Genomic DNA, 19,105 nt, shown 5'->3' with positions numbered 1-19,105 from the left:
CTAAGTGATCTTGTATTTTATTTGGCAAGACAAAGCCACATCACCCGCCATCACCCATGCTAAAAAAATCACTTACATTCGATGCCCCCTCTTTGGGGGCCATGCTTCTAACCTGAAACATTAATCAAGTTCAAGCAAGGCGTGAACTTTTCACCATATATTTTTTATGCAACCTCTTTTATTTTTGAACACTCACTTTCACCTTATGTTTTTTTACCCTTGGATAACTCCACCAAGTCCCAAGTTTTATTCTTATAAAGTGATTTTATATCTTATGTTATAGCCAACATTCATCTAATGCTATTATTTGAGTTGATAGCATCTTTATAGCATGATTGATCACCTACACCAATAGTTAGAGCAAAAAAAATCATCTTTAAATTCATACAGTGGAGCTTTGTGGGTCATTATTTTTTAGTCCTTTGCCAAGTTATAGGGTTGTTCTTGCTCTTTAACCTTGCTAGGAGTTTTTTTAAAAGAAATCACATCTTCTCTTATTGGTGGATCAGTCTCATCCACCTCCACATCAACCGTCAATTTCTTTTTACTATCTTTTTGTTGCATGTAATCATTTTTATTTGCTTTCACTATAGGATCCTAATTAAACACAATGTCCCTATTTATGATGATATTATGAAAATTATGATCTCATAATTTGTACCCTTTCACTCTCTTTTCATGTCCGCGAAAGATTCATGACTTAGACTTAACATATAACTTGGAACATTGTCAACTATGCACATTAATATAAGCACAACATTCAAAGACTTTCAACATAGAATAATCAGTTGGCTTTTCGGTTCATAACTTCTCTAGAGTTTTGCAATCAATTCCTTTATATGGTGCCCTATTGATAATAAAGCAAAACCTATTAAATGCCTATGCCCAAAAGTTTTTCTTTATTTCTGCATTCAATCTCATACTGCAAGCTCTTTTTATAAGAGTCATGTTCATCTTTTTCGCCAAATCATTCTGTTGATGTATCTTTGGTGTGGTAAAGTGACGAGTGATTCTCTTGTTTCTACATAACTTCATAAACTCATTAAACTTATACTCTCTTTCATTTTGTGACCTCAAATATTTTATTATTTTTCTTGTCTTTGTCTCTACCTTTGCCTTCCACTACTTGAATTTCAAGAATGCTTCTGCTTTATTATTTATGAAATAGACTTAAACTTTCTTTCAGTAGTTATCTACAAAGGTAATAAACTATGCAGCTTCACCATTAAATTTTACCGATGCAGACCCAGACATTTGTATGCACATAGTCTAATATGTCACGACTTGTGTGCTTTGCAGTTTTAAAAATCACCTTGTATTGCTTTTCCGATACACAATATTTGCAGAAATCTAATTTGCATGACTTAACATCATTCAACAAGTGTTTTTATAAAGTTCTACCATATATCTTTCACTCATATGTTCTAACTGTATATTTCAATGAATGGTTTTATTTGAACTGACCCCTTCATTGATGGTTACAATTGCTCTACTTGAAACTATGTTATCTCTAAACCCTAATAAGTTATTTGTCAGTTGGTCTTTCTAGACTATCAAAGTTCTTTTAGTTACCTTAAGAATTCTATCTATTGATGCAAATATGTAACTACTTACATCTAAAGCATCAAAAGAGATTAAACTCCTCTTAAGTGCAGACACATATTTCACATTAGACAAGGTTTTTATCACCCTATTAAACAACTTGATTTTTACTGTTTCTATTCATATGATCTTACACGTAACGTTATTACCCATAATAAGAGAAGTATCATCATAATCTTGATATGTATCAAACCAATCTCTTTGTAAGCACATGTGGTATGAGCATCCAGAATCCAAAATCCAATGATATGAGAATTGATTCATACATGCAGGAATTGAAAGAAGATCTGCACCATCATATTCACTTATGCCATTTGCCACACTTGCCTGTTCTCAGCTCTTGCCCTTTTTCTCTTTTTTCACGATGTCCTCTTTGCGCTTACTGCAGTTCCTCTTCAACTGTCCAACTTTCTTTTAATAATAACTAGTAAAAGTGTTGTTTCCTTTTGACTTTGATTATTTCTTATTTGTAGGACCCCGTGATTTTGATCTATCTATTTCTTGGCCCAAATCACATATTGTTAGAATCTCTTCTCTTAGAGGTTGGTCAATGCTAGACTTTTTTCTTACCTTATTCGATAAAAGAACTGCAATAACCTCATCAAACTCAAGAGTCTCATTCTTGAATAAGAGAGTAATCACTAAGTGATCGTAGGATGGAGGAAGAGAGACCAAAAGTAACAAAGGTTAATATTTTTCTTTAATATTTACTTAAAGACTCACAACTAAGTCTGTATCTTATTGAAGACATTCAAGTGATCCTCCAAATTTGAATCATCCACCATGTGAAGAATATATATTTGTTTCTTATAATAAAGTTTATTAGTCAACAATTTTGTCATATATAAGCTCTCTAATTTCAACCATAGGTTTGGGGCAAAGTCTATATTCATGACATTATAAAAGACATCATCTGCAAGATTGAACCAAATAACACTAACCTCTCTTTCACATGTGTCATCCCAATCAACATCAGACATATCCTTGGGTTTATTATTTTTTCATAGAGGGCTTTAATCAACCCTTGTTGGCTCAAAAGATTTTATACTCTACGTTACCATAACTCAAAGTTTATTTTTTTTATTAAACTTTTCGAACTTGTACTTCACACTTGATCCTTTTATTTTCATCGTGAACAAGCTTTAAAATCGGGTCTTGCTCTATACCAATTTGAGGGTGCAGGAAGCATGCAAACACACGATGCAATGAAAGAACAAAAAAGTAAAAAAGCATGCAAGACATTGAATTTACGTAGTTTAGCAAAATCGCTTACGTCTACGAAAAGAGTACGAGAAAAATCTTTATTGAAACCGACAAATATATAATGTTACAAGGCTCTCAAGAACAAGAAGAAATATACTAATATGCAACCAATACGGATTACCTCAACTCTACAATTTAAAACTGAAATTTGCACCACCTTCTTTCTCCTTCCTTGTTGTAATAAAGGTCTTACTCTAAGTTTCTATAACAAAGAGAAAAACCCTAAATGAAGTTTCTTTGATAAATTAGGAAAATAACTCTATTTAAAGTTTTTTTAGTAATATATGAGAGGGATTCAAAGTGGTGCCATGTCTTATCTGGCACCACAAAGCCGCATCACTCTAACAAACTTGGTCTTGCTTGACACAACACCAAACCAAATTAGTTTGTCCCATCAATTTTGTATTAGTCAAAAATGCAACAATAGATGGTGAATTTATTCACAAGGTAAAGACCGAACATACGTGAAGGCATTCAAGAATATTGGACAATCATTAATTTAAGGGAAATTTTAAAAACCACACCTAAATTTTAATCATTAATAAAAAAACACACTTGCGTTTTGAAAAAAATAGAAAAGAAACCTAATTTTTTGCACCGCTAATAAAATAAACTTTTATCCATTTAACCAAGGTTATCACTAACTCAAGATGAGTTAAAGACACTTAATTTACTAGTTAACCCTTAAAAACTCTTCCCTCTTTTCAATGTGCACTTTTAAAAATACGATATTGAGGGTAAAATGATAATTCCACATTAACTCGGCGATGGCAAACTTCTGGGCGTTTTTAATTAACCACAATATTTTTTAGGTGTATTATTTAATTTTTTAAAAACTTAGTTGTTGTTTTTTATTAATGCTTAAACCTTAAGTGGTTTTTTGAAAACTCCATGGTATGCTTGCCTACCAACTACAAGCAGTGGACTTACGCTTTTCCAGAAAATGCACGAATCCCCTGACCACTCCGTGGGTATCTTAAAGCTGGTATAAGCATGTTTCAAAACTTTATTTTACTTGCAAAATTTAAAGAAAAAAAACTAGGGATCTCTTTGCGTCCGGAGATCTAGTAACAGAGTCCTCTGAGATTGGACGGCTGGTGAATATATATATATATATATATAATGTGTAGGTGTAAGATCGCTTTCAAACATGACCAGAACCAACGAGGTTTTGCCAAATAACACTTTTATCTCATACCCTTCGGTGACTTTTGTCACCGTTAAAGGTCGCCACAAAAGTTGCCGACAAAAATGCTTTGCTAAGCGGCGAAAGTTCATTTTGGTCATGTTCCAAAGTGATCATGCACCTACACACTACTCTCTCTCTCTCTATCTCTCTCTCTCTCTCTATATATATATATATAAGTGTCTGCAAACCACCATCACTTTTTTTTATAAGCAAGCTAGGGTTTGGCAGACCCATTCAGATATCTCTTAAGCCCCATGAAACAGAGGGATTCGAACCTGGGCCCTCAGCTTGGCATAGGAGGGCTTACCGCATGGGATACCACCTCTGCGGTCTGAATCACCACCACTTATAGTAGTAGTACACAGTTGAATAGGTATAAAATGTCTACGAGCAAAAATTTAGCACATGTTTAGGGTGTTTAATTTAGCATTTTTCATGTGTTAAAAGTCAACATAAACTATTATTTTCATAAATTGTGAGTTGTTGATTTTTTGCATTCTCACAAATCAAATCTTGTGGTGCAGATAAAGGTGTCAACGGATCCTGACCAGTACCAGATCCTATAGGGTCAGGATTTGGTTGCAAAGAAAGGGGTTCAATCAGCTATTCGTGTCAGATCTGCGATGTTGGATTATTAAATGGGCTGGGTATGATTTATGAAAATTCACACCAAACTGGGGTCCACGAATTCTGATTAAGATCCACAAATTTTCAATGTAAAAAATTTAAAAAATATTATTTTATTATAATCTGAATCTGATACCAGCATCACTTATTCAGATCTGCGTTTGGATACTTTCAGTTTAGTGGGATCCGACCCGTTGACACCCCTAGGTGCAGAGATGGTCAAACCTTACAACACAGGAAATAAACGATGTTAAAACATATTTACATGGCTAGATCCATGAAAACAAGAATGTATACCACCATATTATGGTATACAACCACAATCTTGTGGTGCAGACATGGTTAAACCTTTCACCATAGTCACAGATGGGAGTAGGCAGCTACCCCTAAATATATGCAAAAGAAGCCTATTGCTGTTCCAAACCATATATAACATCCTAATTATCTATTACATAACTACATATGAAAATTTTCACAAATACAATAGAGATGCATTGGTCATTTAGTTGACTATTGTTTATTCAACTTCTAACATTCATGGATTTGAGGTAAAATTTGGATTTCAGACAGGGTGAATCTGAAAACCATCATTTGCACACACCACGAAGTATGCAATACACAACTTTCAGACCCATGGTATTCATATGGTGGGTTTGAAATTGAATATTGAAAATCTTTTTTTTGTTTGACAGAAATTGAAAATCAAGGCATAGACCCACACCAATTCGATATCCCATGAAACATGAGGATCTCAGATCCTCCAAAACAAAGCTAATCCATGGATTTTGAGTATGCTTGGGCAAGGGGAAGATGGGACAGAGAAATTTGAGATCCTTGAATCTTATATTGAAATGAAATCGTCTCAACCGTAGAAGCTTAGGTTTCTTTAGTTTGTTTGTTTTTTATAATCCAAGGGAAAGAAACCCTCCCGCGCATTGGCTGGCCTATGGTTGGTAAAACCCTTTAGGTCCCCATGCTCACCGGAGAGTACACCCAGCTTTGACTTTGTGGCAAGAAACTTCAGCATGAGTTTTGAACTCGTGACATTCACAAGTCGCCCCTATTAGATGAGTGAAGCCCTTATAAGCTTAGGCTTCTTTAGTTACCAAAGATGTAAAAGTGGTTTAAACCAAGTTTGTGAAGATGGAAAATGAAAAACCAAAGATATTTTTTAACTTGCAGACAGTGGCGGAGCCAGGGGTGGGCATGGGTGGGCGGCCGCCCACCCTAAAATTTGAAACTGAGTCGACTCATGACTCGGAAAACCGAATCGAATCGGGACTCGTGAAACCGAGTCGACCGGACCTGGGCTCTCGATTAGTCTAGAGCCTGCCAAAAGGGGCGAGGGGTAAAACCCTCGCCAATTTTCCTTTATCGTCCGTGCTCTGCCCCTTCGTTCCGGCGTTCCCCTTCTGTCACAGGCAAGGCGGCAACCCCATTCGCCGGCAACCCATGTGCTCTGCAGTGTCGCCGGCCTCCCTTCGGTGAACCTGCGTTGGCGGTGCTCCCCTCCGAGCTTCTCCCTCTCTGCTGCAATCTCCGGCGACACGAGGCACCAGTGTCGCAGTCAGTCGGACCTTCGCCAATCTCCGACGACCATCGCTAGCAGCAGTGGCGGAGCCAGGGGTGGGCATGGGTGGGCGGCCGCCCACCCTAAAATTTGAAACTGAGTCGACTCATGACTCGAAAAACCAAATTGAATCGGGACTCGTGAAACCGAGTCGATCGGACCCAGGCTCTCGATGAGTCTAGAGCCTGCCAAAAGGGGCGAGGGGTAAAACCCTCGCCAGTTTTCCTTTATCGTCCGTGCTCTGCCCCTCCGTTCCGGCGTTCCCCTTCTGTCACAGGCAAGGCGGCAACCCCATTCGCCGGCAACCCCTGTGCTCTGCAGTGTCGTCGGCCTCCCTTCGGTGAACCTACGGTGGCGGTGCCCCCCTCCGAGCTTCTCCCTCTCTGCTGCAATCTCCGGCGATGCGAGGCACCGGTGTCGCAGTCAGTCGGACCTTCGCCAATCTCCGGCGACCATCGCTAGCAGCCGGCCGTCGCACTGTCTCAGGTAACCTCCCTGGTCCATACCCCTTCTCTCTTGCTTTTCTTGTAGATCGGCAAACACGATAACCCTGTTTGCGGTTTCTGAGAAACCGAAGGCTTCGGTTTCTCAGAAACCGCAAAGCATCAAACGACCCATGTCGCCTACCGAAAGATCTGCCGGCGATGACTGCCAACACGACGCCCAGCCATGCCCACCCCTGGCTCCGCCACTGGGTGAAACGTCCCAACATCCCAGCTGAATGCGTATTTTCAGTGGGTTATTTTGTTTGCATTTAGCTGTTAATCTTCCTATCTACTTGACGCTATTCAATTCAATTTGAATACCGTTTGTCGAGCAGTTAACTATTCTTATTTATCCGTGTTAACCAACTCCAACTGTTATATGTAGTTTTTGAGTTAAATCTGATTTCTATTTTTGCTTGCTTGAATTGTTAGTAATTTGGTTTAGGACAGGGTTTGTGTTTCACGATTTTTTTCGTCTGGATTTTAAGCCAAAAGCGTTGTTAGTAGTATGGGTATGGGAAACACACCAATTGTTTGGTGAAATGGCTCAGTGACTCAGTTGAACCAGTTTGGTTCAGATTTTTTGGCCACCCATTGTCTTTTTCTAAGGGTCGAGTTCCTACAGTGTTCACACATTTTAAACAACGTTTAGGCATCTTTTAGGAGACAGTTTGCTGAATTGTTTTGTTCCATAAATCAGTACTTAAACCAGTCCCTAGTCATGTTAAATAGTTTGAGAATTTCATACATTTAATTCCACTATCATTGCTACTTGTGCATACTCTTTACAGGATCGTCCTTCAAGACCATAGCATTGTCCCCGAGACCCGAAGTCTGCCCACCCAAGGAAAAACTTCTGGCTCCGCCACTGCTTGCAGAATGAAAAATATGTGTGTACACACGCAAACATGCATGACATAAAGTAAAATTTTTGCAATTACATTAAACTACGAGATTTCTCCATCTCAACCAACACATTTCATTATTTTTAATACTAAAAATATGTAAAAATGTATTTAATATGTAATTAAAGTTTTCTAATTAATAATACATGTACCTAAATATTTTGTTTTTACTAAAAAAATTGTTTCTTATATATGGAAAACACCTGAGAAACATGAAAAAATGGCTTCTCAAATAAGGCACTTTTGGAAGCAAGAAAGATGTAAGAAAAATGATGAAAAATGAAAAAACCGTATAAAATTTTTTACCCTTCCAAACGAGAGACCTTTTAACTGAGAAAGTTTTTATAAAAAAGTATAATTTTTAATAAGAAACATTCTTCCACGAGGTAGGTATGACGTGAAAGAATGTCTCCTACTAAAAGAAAATTTATTTTTATTGTTGGGTTTGGCACCGGGTCAGCCCATGATGGGCGAGATCTGGACCCGACCCACATTTGAGGAGGAAGCGGTTTGGAAACCGCCCATCTCCCCATCTTCTCCCATCATTCCTCGTTTGCATGGATAGAGAAAGTGAGAGAGATAATGTGCACAGGGAGTGCACATTTGTAAAGATAGAAGAAGAAGAAGAGGGTGAGGTCATCTTCGCGGTGATAGTGCATCGTGGGGCACTTTGATTCGTGGATTCACCATTCACTCCAAGTGAGGGCACGCACCCGTTGAGCATTGCGAGCATCCATGCTTCCGCTTCAAAGAGGGTTTTTTCTTCATTGGTATCAAAGCAATTTTTTATGCCATTTTGTTTGTGGGTGTATCCCTCGTGTGCACGTGGTTGGGACCACATGCATGTGCGTTTACGATGGACACACTCGGTGGGGCCGTCATACAACAATAAAAGTTTTTTTTTTACTATGTGATAGTGGCCGCACGACCAAGGCGAGGGATCGACCGACTATAGAGCACGGGCCAGGCCCACTGCGGCAGGGCCGCTGGGTCTGTTTTTTATTTGAGGTCGGATCCTGGCATTCAGCCAGGGTCCATGTGGGCCGAGGCCCATGGTTTTTTTTGCCTCAGCTAGGCTGGGGATACCCAGACCCAGTCCGGGGTAATTATTATTTTTTTATTTTTTTAAAATTTTTTGTTTCAGTATATATATATATATATATATATATATATATATATATATATATATATATATATATATAAACATAATATTGAATGAATGTGATGTGATCATGCTGATTATCTAAGGAGTTTGAAGTACTTTGGAAGTACTTACTCCATGAGTTAATAATTTTTTTATACAGTTATAATAAAGTTTAGATGAATATAATCATCTTAGGAAAATTGAGAAAAATAGGAAAAATGGAATATAATCATCTTAGGAAGTACACTCTGAGAGAAATTATATATTATCTAATCGTGTGATTATGGCTGCATATAGATGTGCTAGTGATTAGATCACAATATGCATAAATAACATAGTTGCACATTTTATCTTTATAAGGACATGGCTGCGCCCAACAAATCCATAATCGACTTGGCACGAATTGAGAAACTGAAAGGTGATAACTATGATATATAGCATAGTAAGGATCAGTTTATACTGGAGGAGGCTGAGGCCTTGGAGGCTCTCAACCATAATGCAGAACGACTTGAAAATGATAATGGGGCACAATCTCGTAGGGACATAGAAACTTATGAGAAATAGAAGAGCATGAATATTGTTGTGCATGTCATCATGCTATGTTCAATGCAGGATGACATCATGTGCCAATATGAGCATTATAAGACTGCTCAACAGATGTGGATGACCCTTAAAGATAAGTTTTGAGGAACATCCGTCACAAAGCTTAGAAGGCTGACCATTAGATTCAATTCCTATAGGAAGTTCCCTCAGCACATTATGAGCCAGCATCTCAGAAACATGACAAATATGATAAGAGAGCTCAATAGTGCAGAATATATCCTTACAGATGAACAACAGGTCCAGGCTGTGATTCACTCTCTGCCACACAGTTGGGAGCATATGAAAATTAATATAACCCGTAACGAGAGTATTAAGACTTTCAATGATATTGCTCATCGTATAGAGCTAGAAAATGATCACCTAGAAGCGATTCGACCATCTAGCATGAGGGCATATACGGCAGAAAGCTCGAAGAGGATAAAATCTTTTAAGAAAAAATTTTATGAACCAAAGAAGTTCAAGAAGGGTGACAAGAAGGGACAAGATAAAGAGCAAGAAAAGAAGCCTTATCAGCGCTCTGGTAAGCGTGGTAGCAAGAAAAATAAGGCAAATGCAAAATGCTTTAAGTGCGGCAATTTGAGTCACTATGCTCGTGAATGTCATGAGCAGAAAAAGGTACATTCTTTTATAACTTCTGATATATGTGTCAATGTTTGTAGTTTTACACTAATTATTGAATCTAATCCTATGTAGATTTTAGACTCAGGAGCCACCGAACATGTGACCAAAGATCGCACAAACTTCATCGAATACATGAAGATGTCATCTGGTTCGAAGTGGTTGTTCTTAGGGAACAACACTAAAGCAGAAGTCAAAGGAATCAGGATCTACAAATTAGATTTGCAAGGACGATCTTTATTATTACATGATGTTCTGCATGTTCCAGAGATTCGACAAAATTTGATTTCGGTTTCTGCTTTGTCTATGTTAAACTATAAACTTGTGTTTGGAGATGTCAATGTTGACATCAACTTTAGTTGATCCTGGTTTCTTGATGAATGATTTCTATGTGTTGGACACAGAACTTAAAATTTTGAATGTTAGTGTTAAATGTTTTTCTCTTGTTTCAACTGCTAGTAATATGAATATGAATATATCTATATGGCATGCTCGACTTGGACATATAGGGCAAAAGAGAATGGACAGGCTCACACGAGAGAATCTTTTGGGATCCTATACGAAGATTGAAATGCCTATATGTGAGAATTGTCTCGCTGAAAAAGTGACTCGATTGCCTTTTAAAAAGGCAGTTAGAGCAACCTTTCCTCTTCAATTAATTCATTCCGATATATGTGGGCCAATGAATGTGGCAACGAGGCATGAAGCCTCTTATTTCATTACTTTCATTGATGATTATACATGATTTAGCCATGTGTATTTAATTTCACATAAATCTAAAGCATTGGATTGGTTTAGATCATTTATGAACAGGTTAAATAATCAACTTGATCGTAAGATCAAGGCTTTGAGAACAAATCGCGAACGTGAATATCTATCCAAACAATTCAAGAAATTGTGTGACGATAAAGAGATGGATAGATAATTGACTACTCCTCGAACTCTGCAACAAATTGGTGTTGCAAAAAAGAGGAATAAGACCCTCTTGGAGATGGTCATGTCCATGATAGCGCAGGTAAATTTACCCATTTCTTTTTGGGGTGATTGTTTGTTGACTACAGCCCATGTATTAAATCGTGTACCAACTAAATCTATTTCTTCAACTCTCTATAAATTATTGACAGGCAAAAAGCCTGATTTGGCTCATCTCAGACCCTGGGGGTCTGTTGCATATGTCTATGATCTTTCTCATCAACATGAAAAATTAAGTCCTAAAGGAAAGAAGTGTATCTTTATAAGATACTGTAAACATTCAAAAGGATATGTATTCTTAGAAGAGAATACGGATGAGAGTATTTCTGATATAGATTCTAGAAATATCACGTTTATTGAGAGTGACTTTCCTAAAAGAGGAGAGATAGAGCATAACTTCCAATTCTATAAATTGGATGATTCAGATCAGTCTAAAGATATTGATCATCATGTTTTAGAGACACAAGAGGATGTGTCTATACCACTACTAAATAGTGGGAGTAACACTCAAATGAATATCGACTTTGATGAAGATCTGACAACTCGAAAGAGTTTAAGAAAGAGAATTTCTCGTTGGAGATTCCAAATCGAAGAGGAAGCCTTTGTGGTCATGTCCCAAGATGATAAGATACCTAGGAGTATTAGATATGCTCTATCTTATTATAAAAAGGATGAATGTCGCAAGGTAATGGAAGAGGAAATAAAATCCAAGGCATCCAATGAGGTCTAGAATCTTGTTAATCTTTCAAAAAAAAGAAAACTTATTGAGAGTAAATGGGTTCTCAATATTAAGAAGAATGATGATGGATCTATTGAGCGATACAAAACATGTTTGGTTGCTAAAGGATACACACAGATGGCAGAGATAGACTATGATGAGACATTATCTTCTGTGGTCAAATTGACCTCTATTCGCCTTTTGTTAGTCATAGTGTCACATATGGATTTAGAATTACATCAAATGGACGTTAAGACTGTATTCTTAAATGAAAAACTAAATAAATAAATGTATATGAAACAACCCGAGGGGTTTGTTACTGCTAAATTTAAGCAAAAAGTATGCAAGTTCAAACGATCCATTTATGGATTGAAGCAGTCATTCAGACAGTGGTATTTAATGTTTCATGAGACCTTCATGAACAATGACTTTGCTATGATTGATGAGGACCACTGTGTTTATCTTAAGCACCAAGGTCAAAAATTTATAATTCTAACTTTATATGTAGATGATATTTTATTGGTTAGTAATCATTTAGAGTTTCTAAAAACTATTAAAGAATGATTGTTTATTCATTTTGAAATGAAAGACATGGGTAAAACATGCTTTATGCTGGGCATAGAGATTAAAAAACATTGTTCAAAAAGACTTCTTTCTCTTTCACAAGAGTCGTATATAAAGATCTTAGAACGATTTCATATGCAAGATTGTAAACCTATAGATACTTCTATTGCAAAAGGGAATGATTTAAGTCTTAAGGTATATCCAAAGGAGTAAAAAAAAAACCAGAAGCTATGTCCAAAGTCCCTTACTCCAGTGCAGTAGGCAGTCTGATGTACCTAATGATGTGCACCCGACCTTACATATGTCATGCAGTAGGGTTGGTGAGTAGATATCAAGCTAATATAGGACAAGCGCATTGAAAGGCTGTCAAGAGGATTATGTGATATCTTAAAGGCACATCGGAATTCAGTTTTTTTTTACCATGGTGGTAACATGCGTGTAGTAGGCTATACAGATGCAGATTGGGGTGGGGACCCTAATGAGCGTAAGTTTACGTCTGGCTATGTGTTCTTGATGAACAATGGTGCTATATCTTGGTGTAGCAAGAAGCAGACGTATGTAGCCTTGTTTACAATGAAAGCTGAATTTGTTGCAGGATCGTTGATAGTGCAAGAATGTGTTTGGTTAAGGAGATTCATTAAACATTTGGGAGTCACTTTTGATACAAAACTGCCAGTGTCTTTATTATATGATAATCAAGCAATTGCGTTTGCCAAAGATCCTAAGTTTCACAATAGAACTAAACATATAGACACGAGATACAAGTATATGTGTGGCATTGTATCTAAAGGCAAGGTTGCCTTGGTATACGTTAATACCCAAGATATGGTGGCAGATTCCTTTACTAAGCCAATTAATAGGAAATCTTATGTCAAGCATGTAAAATCTATGGGTATTTGTAAGATTTGATAATGTTATTAATATTTCTTTTTATGATTATTGTATAGCATGTCGCACATCTATATGAGTATGCTACCAGGTTTGAGATAATTCTTCTCACACGGATTTATCGCCTCAGACGTTGCTTGTGGGCGGGATGAGATGAGATGTAATAAAATCCAGGGTTACTAAATTAATAAGCATGTCAAATTTTGAGGATATCATGTATTAATAACTCAAAAGAGTGAGAGTACAATGAGTTATGATATCTATCATATATACGTATATGAGATACATTGCCCTAACTGAGTTAGGATGAGGTCTCATGTATATTTAACTATATGGAGAGACCGACCTTGCTATCTAAATGTCAAGGGTAACCTGGTTGACCAGATCTGAGGATTTGGATAGACATTGCATGAGAATGTGCATTCTGAAGGACTCAAGTTAGTTTCTCAGGAAGGAACTGAACTAATATAGATCTGTACGATAAAAAATTTATGGTATATGCATACACTCACTAGAGTGAGATAGTCTTGCCGTAAGACGTGAGTCATACCACGTATATCGCACCATAACTATAAGTCGACCATAAAAAAAATGAAGAACAATCCCTACTTCTTCATTGTGTGAGTCTTTGATATATATATATATATACACACACACACACACACACTTTAGTGTCCTTATTGATTTTTGACATTATTTTAAGGAGAAAGATAAGTGTTGCTACTTTAGCATGTTGCTTAAGGCTATGTCTGATCCAGTCTAAAAGAACATGTTTGAAAAAACAACTTATCTTGATTCAAAGAATGAGTATTGGAAAGGAAGATCATTTGACATTTTCAGATTATGCATATTTTAAAAGCTAGCTTATTTTATTACATCCTGGGGATGTTGGGTTTATGATTAAACATGTGACATAATGGAAGGCCTTGTCTGGCATAGCTTGGCACTATAAATATGTGCAGAGAAATTCAGTATGTTAGAATGTGAAAAATGTATTTGATCTAGGACACAGTGAGCTTCTTACCTGGCTTGTGCAGATATACCTTGTGTCATATTATTTTTTGCAGATTTGAGCTATTATGTTACACTAACCGGTACATAATATGCCTTCATTCCCTAAGCTCATAGGTCGCACGATCCATTTGCCAGTATGAATACTTGATGTTATTCACCATTTGAACACATATGGTGTTCCTTCGTTTAAGATCTCTTCCCATCATGTGTGAGTGGGAGAATGTTGGGTTGGGTACCGGGTCCGCCCATGATGGGCGAGATCTAGATCCGGCCCACATTTGAGAAGGGAGCGGTTGGAAAACCGCCCACCTTCACAGCTTCTCCCATCATTTCTCATTTGCACAGATAGAGAAAGTGAGACAGATAATGTGCACAGGGAGTGTACATTTGTAAAGAAAGAAGAAGAAGACGGTGAGATCATCTTTGCGGTGATAGTGCTTCGTGGGGCACTTGGATTCATGGATTCACCGTTCTCTCCAAGTGAGGGAATGCACCCGTTGAGCACTACGAGCACCAACTATCGCTTCTACGTTTCTGCTTCAAAGAAGGTTTTTCCTTCATTTACATTCTCCACCGCCCATCTCACGACATCTCACCATCACCCACCATCTCACCAATCACCACCACCCTCCTCCTCCTCCTCTCTTTCATGTTTTCACATTTTTTTACTCTGTTTTTCTAATGCTACAAAAACAAGGGGAAAACTTTTTTTGAGAAACTTCTCATATAAAAAAAAAACTCTCGTAGGCAAACTTTCTTTTCTTATGAGAGTTTCTCTCTTCCAAACGTGCCCACAAGTAAAACAGTTTCTTGTGACGTGAAATGAGTTCATAGCTTCTTGAAAAACAGGTTTCCCATGTGTTTTTCATAAGTTTCAGAAACATCAGACATTTGGTTATGAGAAATGGTTTGATGGAAATCAGGTTCTGTAAGCTTTTGCTGCAGGTAGTCCGGTAGACTTTACGCGTGCATTTGCGTTAAAGGTTTATGTGGTTAGATGCCGATCCCTCCCCGTTTAAATTTTGGCCCAATCACGTCACGATAAATCACATCCTACGGTCCACACAAACCCATAGCCAGCACACACAGATCGAGAGTCGATCCAACGGCCATAATCGCGCAAAAACCTATATAAAAGAAACCCCCGCCCCATATTTTCACCACTGCGATTTTCGCTCTCTCTCCACATCAGAAGAAAGGAATCGTAGGGAGAGGAATTGAGATGTCGGGTAGGGGAAAGGGAGGGAAGGGTCTGGGGAAGGGCGGGGCGAAGAGGCACCGCAAGGTCCTGAGGGACAATATCCAGGGCATCACGAAGCCGGCCATCCGCCGTCTGGCCCGCCGGGGAGGCGTCAAGCGCATTAGCGGCCTCATCTACGAAGAGACGAGGGGCGTCCTCAAGATCTTCCTCGAGAACGTCATCCGTGACGCCGTCACCTACACGGAGCACGCCCGCCGGAAGACCGTCACCGCCATGGACGTCGTCTATGCCCTCAAGAGGCAAGGCCGGACCCTCTACGGCTTCGGGGGTTAGACCATCTTCCTTCTTCGTCGATGGGGTGTGTGGATGTGTTCTTGTTTGGGGGGGTTTGGGAGCGTTTTTTGTTAATATTAGCATGAAATGGAATGTGGATGTCTTCCTTTTTCTCAGTTTTATGTATAACCGAGGCTTAAATGGAAACTCTGGTTTCCACAAGGAATGGTAAACTTGGTAAGCTTGTTTGGCGCACTCTGGTTCTGTTGATTGTTCTTTTCTCTCCTATTTCTTTTGTTCCTGTGAGAGAGATCTCAGAAGTGAGTTCCTAAGCTCATGCAAAATGCGAGAATTTGCTTGGGATCCCGCGAGCGTAACTCACTGTCAAGGGGTCCATCCCATACGATCTTCTCGGGATTCTTCCTAATCTCCGTTTCCATCATCTTTGCCGGCAACCAAAAATCTCCTGGGTTTCTACAATGGGATTAATGGACAGCAGGCGGAAAAGTAAAGAGAAACCCTAGCTTTGATTCAGTGAGGAGATTGTTGGAGAAAAACGCACAAGTTGGAAAGAAGGGGCAATTTTTTCTATTTGTTTTCAGCAATAGAAAATCTTTTAAAGGAAACGTTTTCTATTTTGCCCTGATTTCATGGGAAAATTCTCCATCCTTTTTTATCCGATTTTGATTAACTTACAAATCTGGTTGCAAGTAAAACTGTACCCGATTAGATAATGAAGCTAATCGGATAGAATCCAGTTTGCGCTATATACAATTATGAAGCTTTGAATCAGATACGGATTCAGAAATATGGATTTTCGATGCTTTCAGACCAAACCGAGTCATATCCGGTTTCAACCCGTGTGACGATCGGGTCGAAGTCCAAATGGGAGATCCAGATTCATTTATCATTAAGTCTTTTAACACCATCAGTCGAAATTAAAGCAACCCTGTGGCAGTAGTGATAATACCTCTAAAAACACTAACTTTAATTTTCAATATGTTACAAGCATAATTAAACCTTGGAACTAATATAATTTATTTGCAATCATATCCTTAGGCCCTGTTTGTTTCACAACGTAGAAAGGGAAATCAGTGGAAATTGAATCCCCCACATGGAAAATGCTTTCCTAAGGGGAGGTGTGTGCCACGGGTTTTTGTTGAAACCTTTATCTGCCTGGAAAATGTGCGGGCTCTAGTTGCTATTTCCCACTTGGTGTTTGTTTCAACTCAGTTGGTAAAGAGTGCCACTTTCATGTGAAAGTTTGTCACATAAAATTGGGGGTGTGAAACAAACGGCCCCTTGGTTACTTTTTGTTGGACATTATTTTATTCTCAGTACTTAAGGGAAAATCTTTCTTTAAAACCTTGTTAGTACTATAGGATATACTCTTTGCAGATAGTAAAGTCATATTCATACCTCTCCTAATGTCAGTGTAAGCCCAATCATTGTAAGCGTGGTCACTTTATATAGATGCGTGGTTTCGCTGTGGTGGGCATAACACCTACTGTAAGTGTTATGCCCCTAACACTACATCTGCTTCTCTTTATGTAGCATGCGTATTTACGCATCTTTTTTTCTTGGAGGACAATATTAGTATAACACATGATGCTACGTTGGACACAATCAATGTTGTGTCTTGAATTGATCTTTTTTCTTAATGTCACATGTATTTTTTTTAATTAATTTGTTATCAATTGCATTATATTTTAATTTACAACTTGAATTCATTATTTAATGCTTTTGATTGTAATGTTTTAAAATGTCACTTCTCCATGATAGTTTAGAAATTCTCATGAATTTGCATTTAAGTTTGTCTTTTTTTTAATGAAATGAAATTTGTTACATTTTTATCATACTATGCGTGACTTGCACTATGTTACATAGCCACTGTTTAAACTGTAAAACGTCTTTAATAATATATGATTATTTTTTTAATAAGATTACTTTCACTTTTCAAACTAAAATCAGTGAAGTGCTAAATTATCACCTTTTAAGACAGTTTTTTTTTAAATTTTACCTACAAGGGCTTTGCTCATCTGAGAGGAGCAACTCATGAATACAGAACATCAACAAGTTAGATGTCACGAGTTCAAGACCGTGATTGTGCTGGTTAGTGGTTTTACGAACAGAAGGTCTATCAATGTGCTGTAGGTGATGGGGTTGTTTTTGACTTATTCATTCACCTGGTTTAAAACAAGTTTCCTTTCAAAATAGGACTGATTTTACCCTAAAGATAACTATATTTTGAAAAAAAATGTCATTTTTAAGAGTATTTTGATCGTTTAAAGCAATTAAATGCTTCTAACATTAATTAGGGTATATATAGGATAAATATTAGCTACTAATGAAGGTACTAAACTAATGAGCTAAAAATAATAGGTGCAAATTGTATAGACTCGATCTAACCACATAGATGTGTTCAACATGGTTTGTTTGCTAATTGGATCATGCTTTCCTGATGTAAAAATGTGATCCTTTGAGTTATGAAATTTTGGCACATGGTGGGCCATTGATTTTTGGACCCCTTTAAAAACCTAATTACTTGTCATAATCACAAGACTCTAAACAAGTTTCTTACTAAACAAACCATGTAGATCACATCTGTAACATTTGAACTACCCAAAATTTCAAAATTTTGAAGAAACAAGTGATTTCTACTCATTAGTTTCATACCTTCATTAGTAGCCAATATTTACCCATATAGAGGGGGTAAATTTGTTATTAATGAAAGTACCAAACTATTGAGTTAGAAAATGTAAATACAAATTTTATTGACTTAATCTCAACACGCAGCGTGGTTTAGTTTGCTAAGGATCTGTTTTTTTATTGTGTTTTTCAGACGTACGAGCATATGATACTTTGGGCCATGAAGTTTTTATACATTGGGGTTGTTGATTTTTGAAGTCCTTGCAAAACTTGTTACAATATTATATTCAGATGATTCAAAACTCATTTTATAGTAAATAAATGATTAAATAATGTCAATACCAAATATTTACTCATATATATGTCCATTGGTTAAGAATTAAGAACTTTTACACTTAAAAAAAAAATGTCACAAAGATACGTGCACAACCGGACATGTGAGTTTGAATTTTTTTTTTTTGAAAATAAGATATGGCGGCACAAATTTTTTTAATTGTATTGATATTTTAATATATAAAAATACATTTTTTGTTGAAATATTATTAAAAACATTAAAATAACATAGAATACAATTGAAATAGTGTACACTTGTGTAAGAGTCGCTTCATCGTGTCATAACGTGTTCTCATCGTGTTATCTATGACACGCCCTCTAAATGGCGTGTCACTTTTAAATAAATGTGAACTTTTTCCCAAATCTCTCCATCGCTTTCTTCTTTAATTTCGAAGGTACCTTCCACTGGCAACAGTGCAACTTGACGTTTGGTTGTTTTGAAACTCGTGCATAAAGCTTGCCTTTTTGCAATCTCTTGATCGTACAT

The 19,105-nt window shown here is 37.4% G+C and overlaps 1 protein-coding gene across 1 annotated transcript; it reads left to right on the top strand.

Moving 5' to 3' along the window:
• Positions 1–15,345: 15,345 nt before the first annotated feature.
• LOC149813966 (histone H4) lies at positions 15,346–15,889 on the top strand. The gene has a single exon (XM_089990842.1). It carries the CDS (start codon positions 15,385–15,387, stop codon positions 15,694–15,696), a length of 312 nt encoding a protein of 103 aa, XP_089846968.1. The 5' UTR covers positions 15,346–15,384; the 3' UTR covers positions 15,697–15,889.
• The last annotated feature ends 3,216 nt before the right edge of the window (positions 15,890–19,105 follow it).

Source organism: Nuphar pumila, chromosome 16 (assembly GCF_984573655.1).
Source record: "Nuphar pumila chromosome 16, dmNupPumi1.hap1.1, whole genome shotgun sequence".
NCBI classification, from domain to species: domain Eukaryota; kingdom Viridiplantae; phylum Streptophyta; class Magnoliopsida; order Nymphaeales; family Nymphaeaceae; genus Nuphar; species Nuphar pumila.
The sequence above is the reverse complement of the archived record's forward strand: the minus strand, read 5'-3'. Positions and strand labels throughout refer to the sequence as shown.

Coding starts and splice junctions, on each gene's coding strand:
- LOC149813966 (XM_089990842.1), top strand. CDS start 15,385: ATGTCGGGTAGGGGAAAGGGAGGGAAGGGTCTGGGGAAGGGCGGGGCG.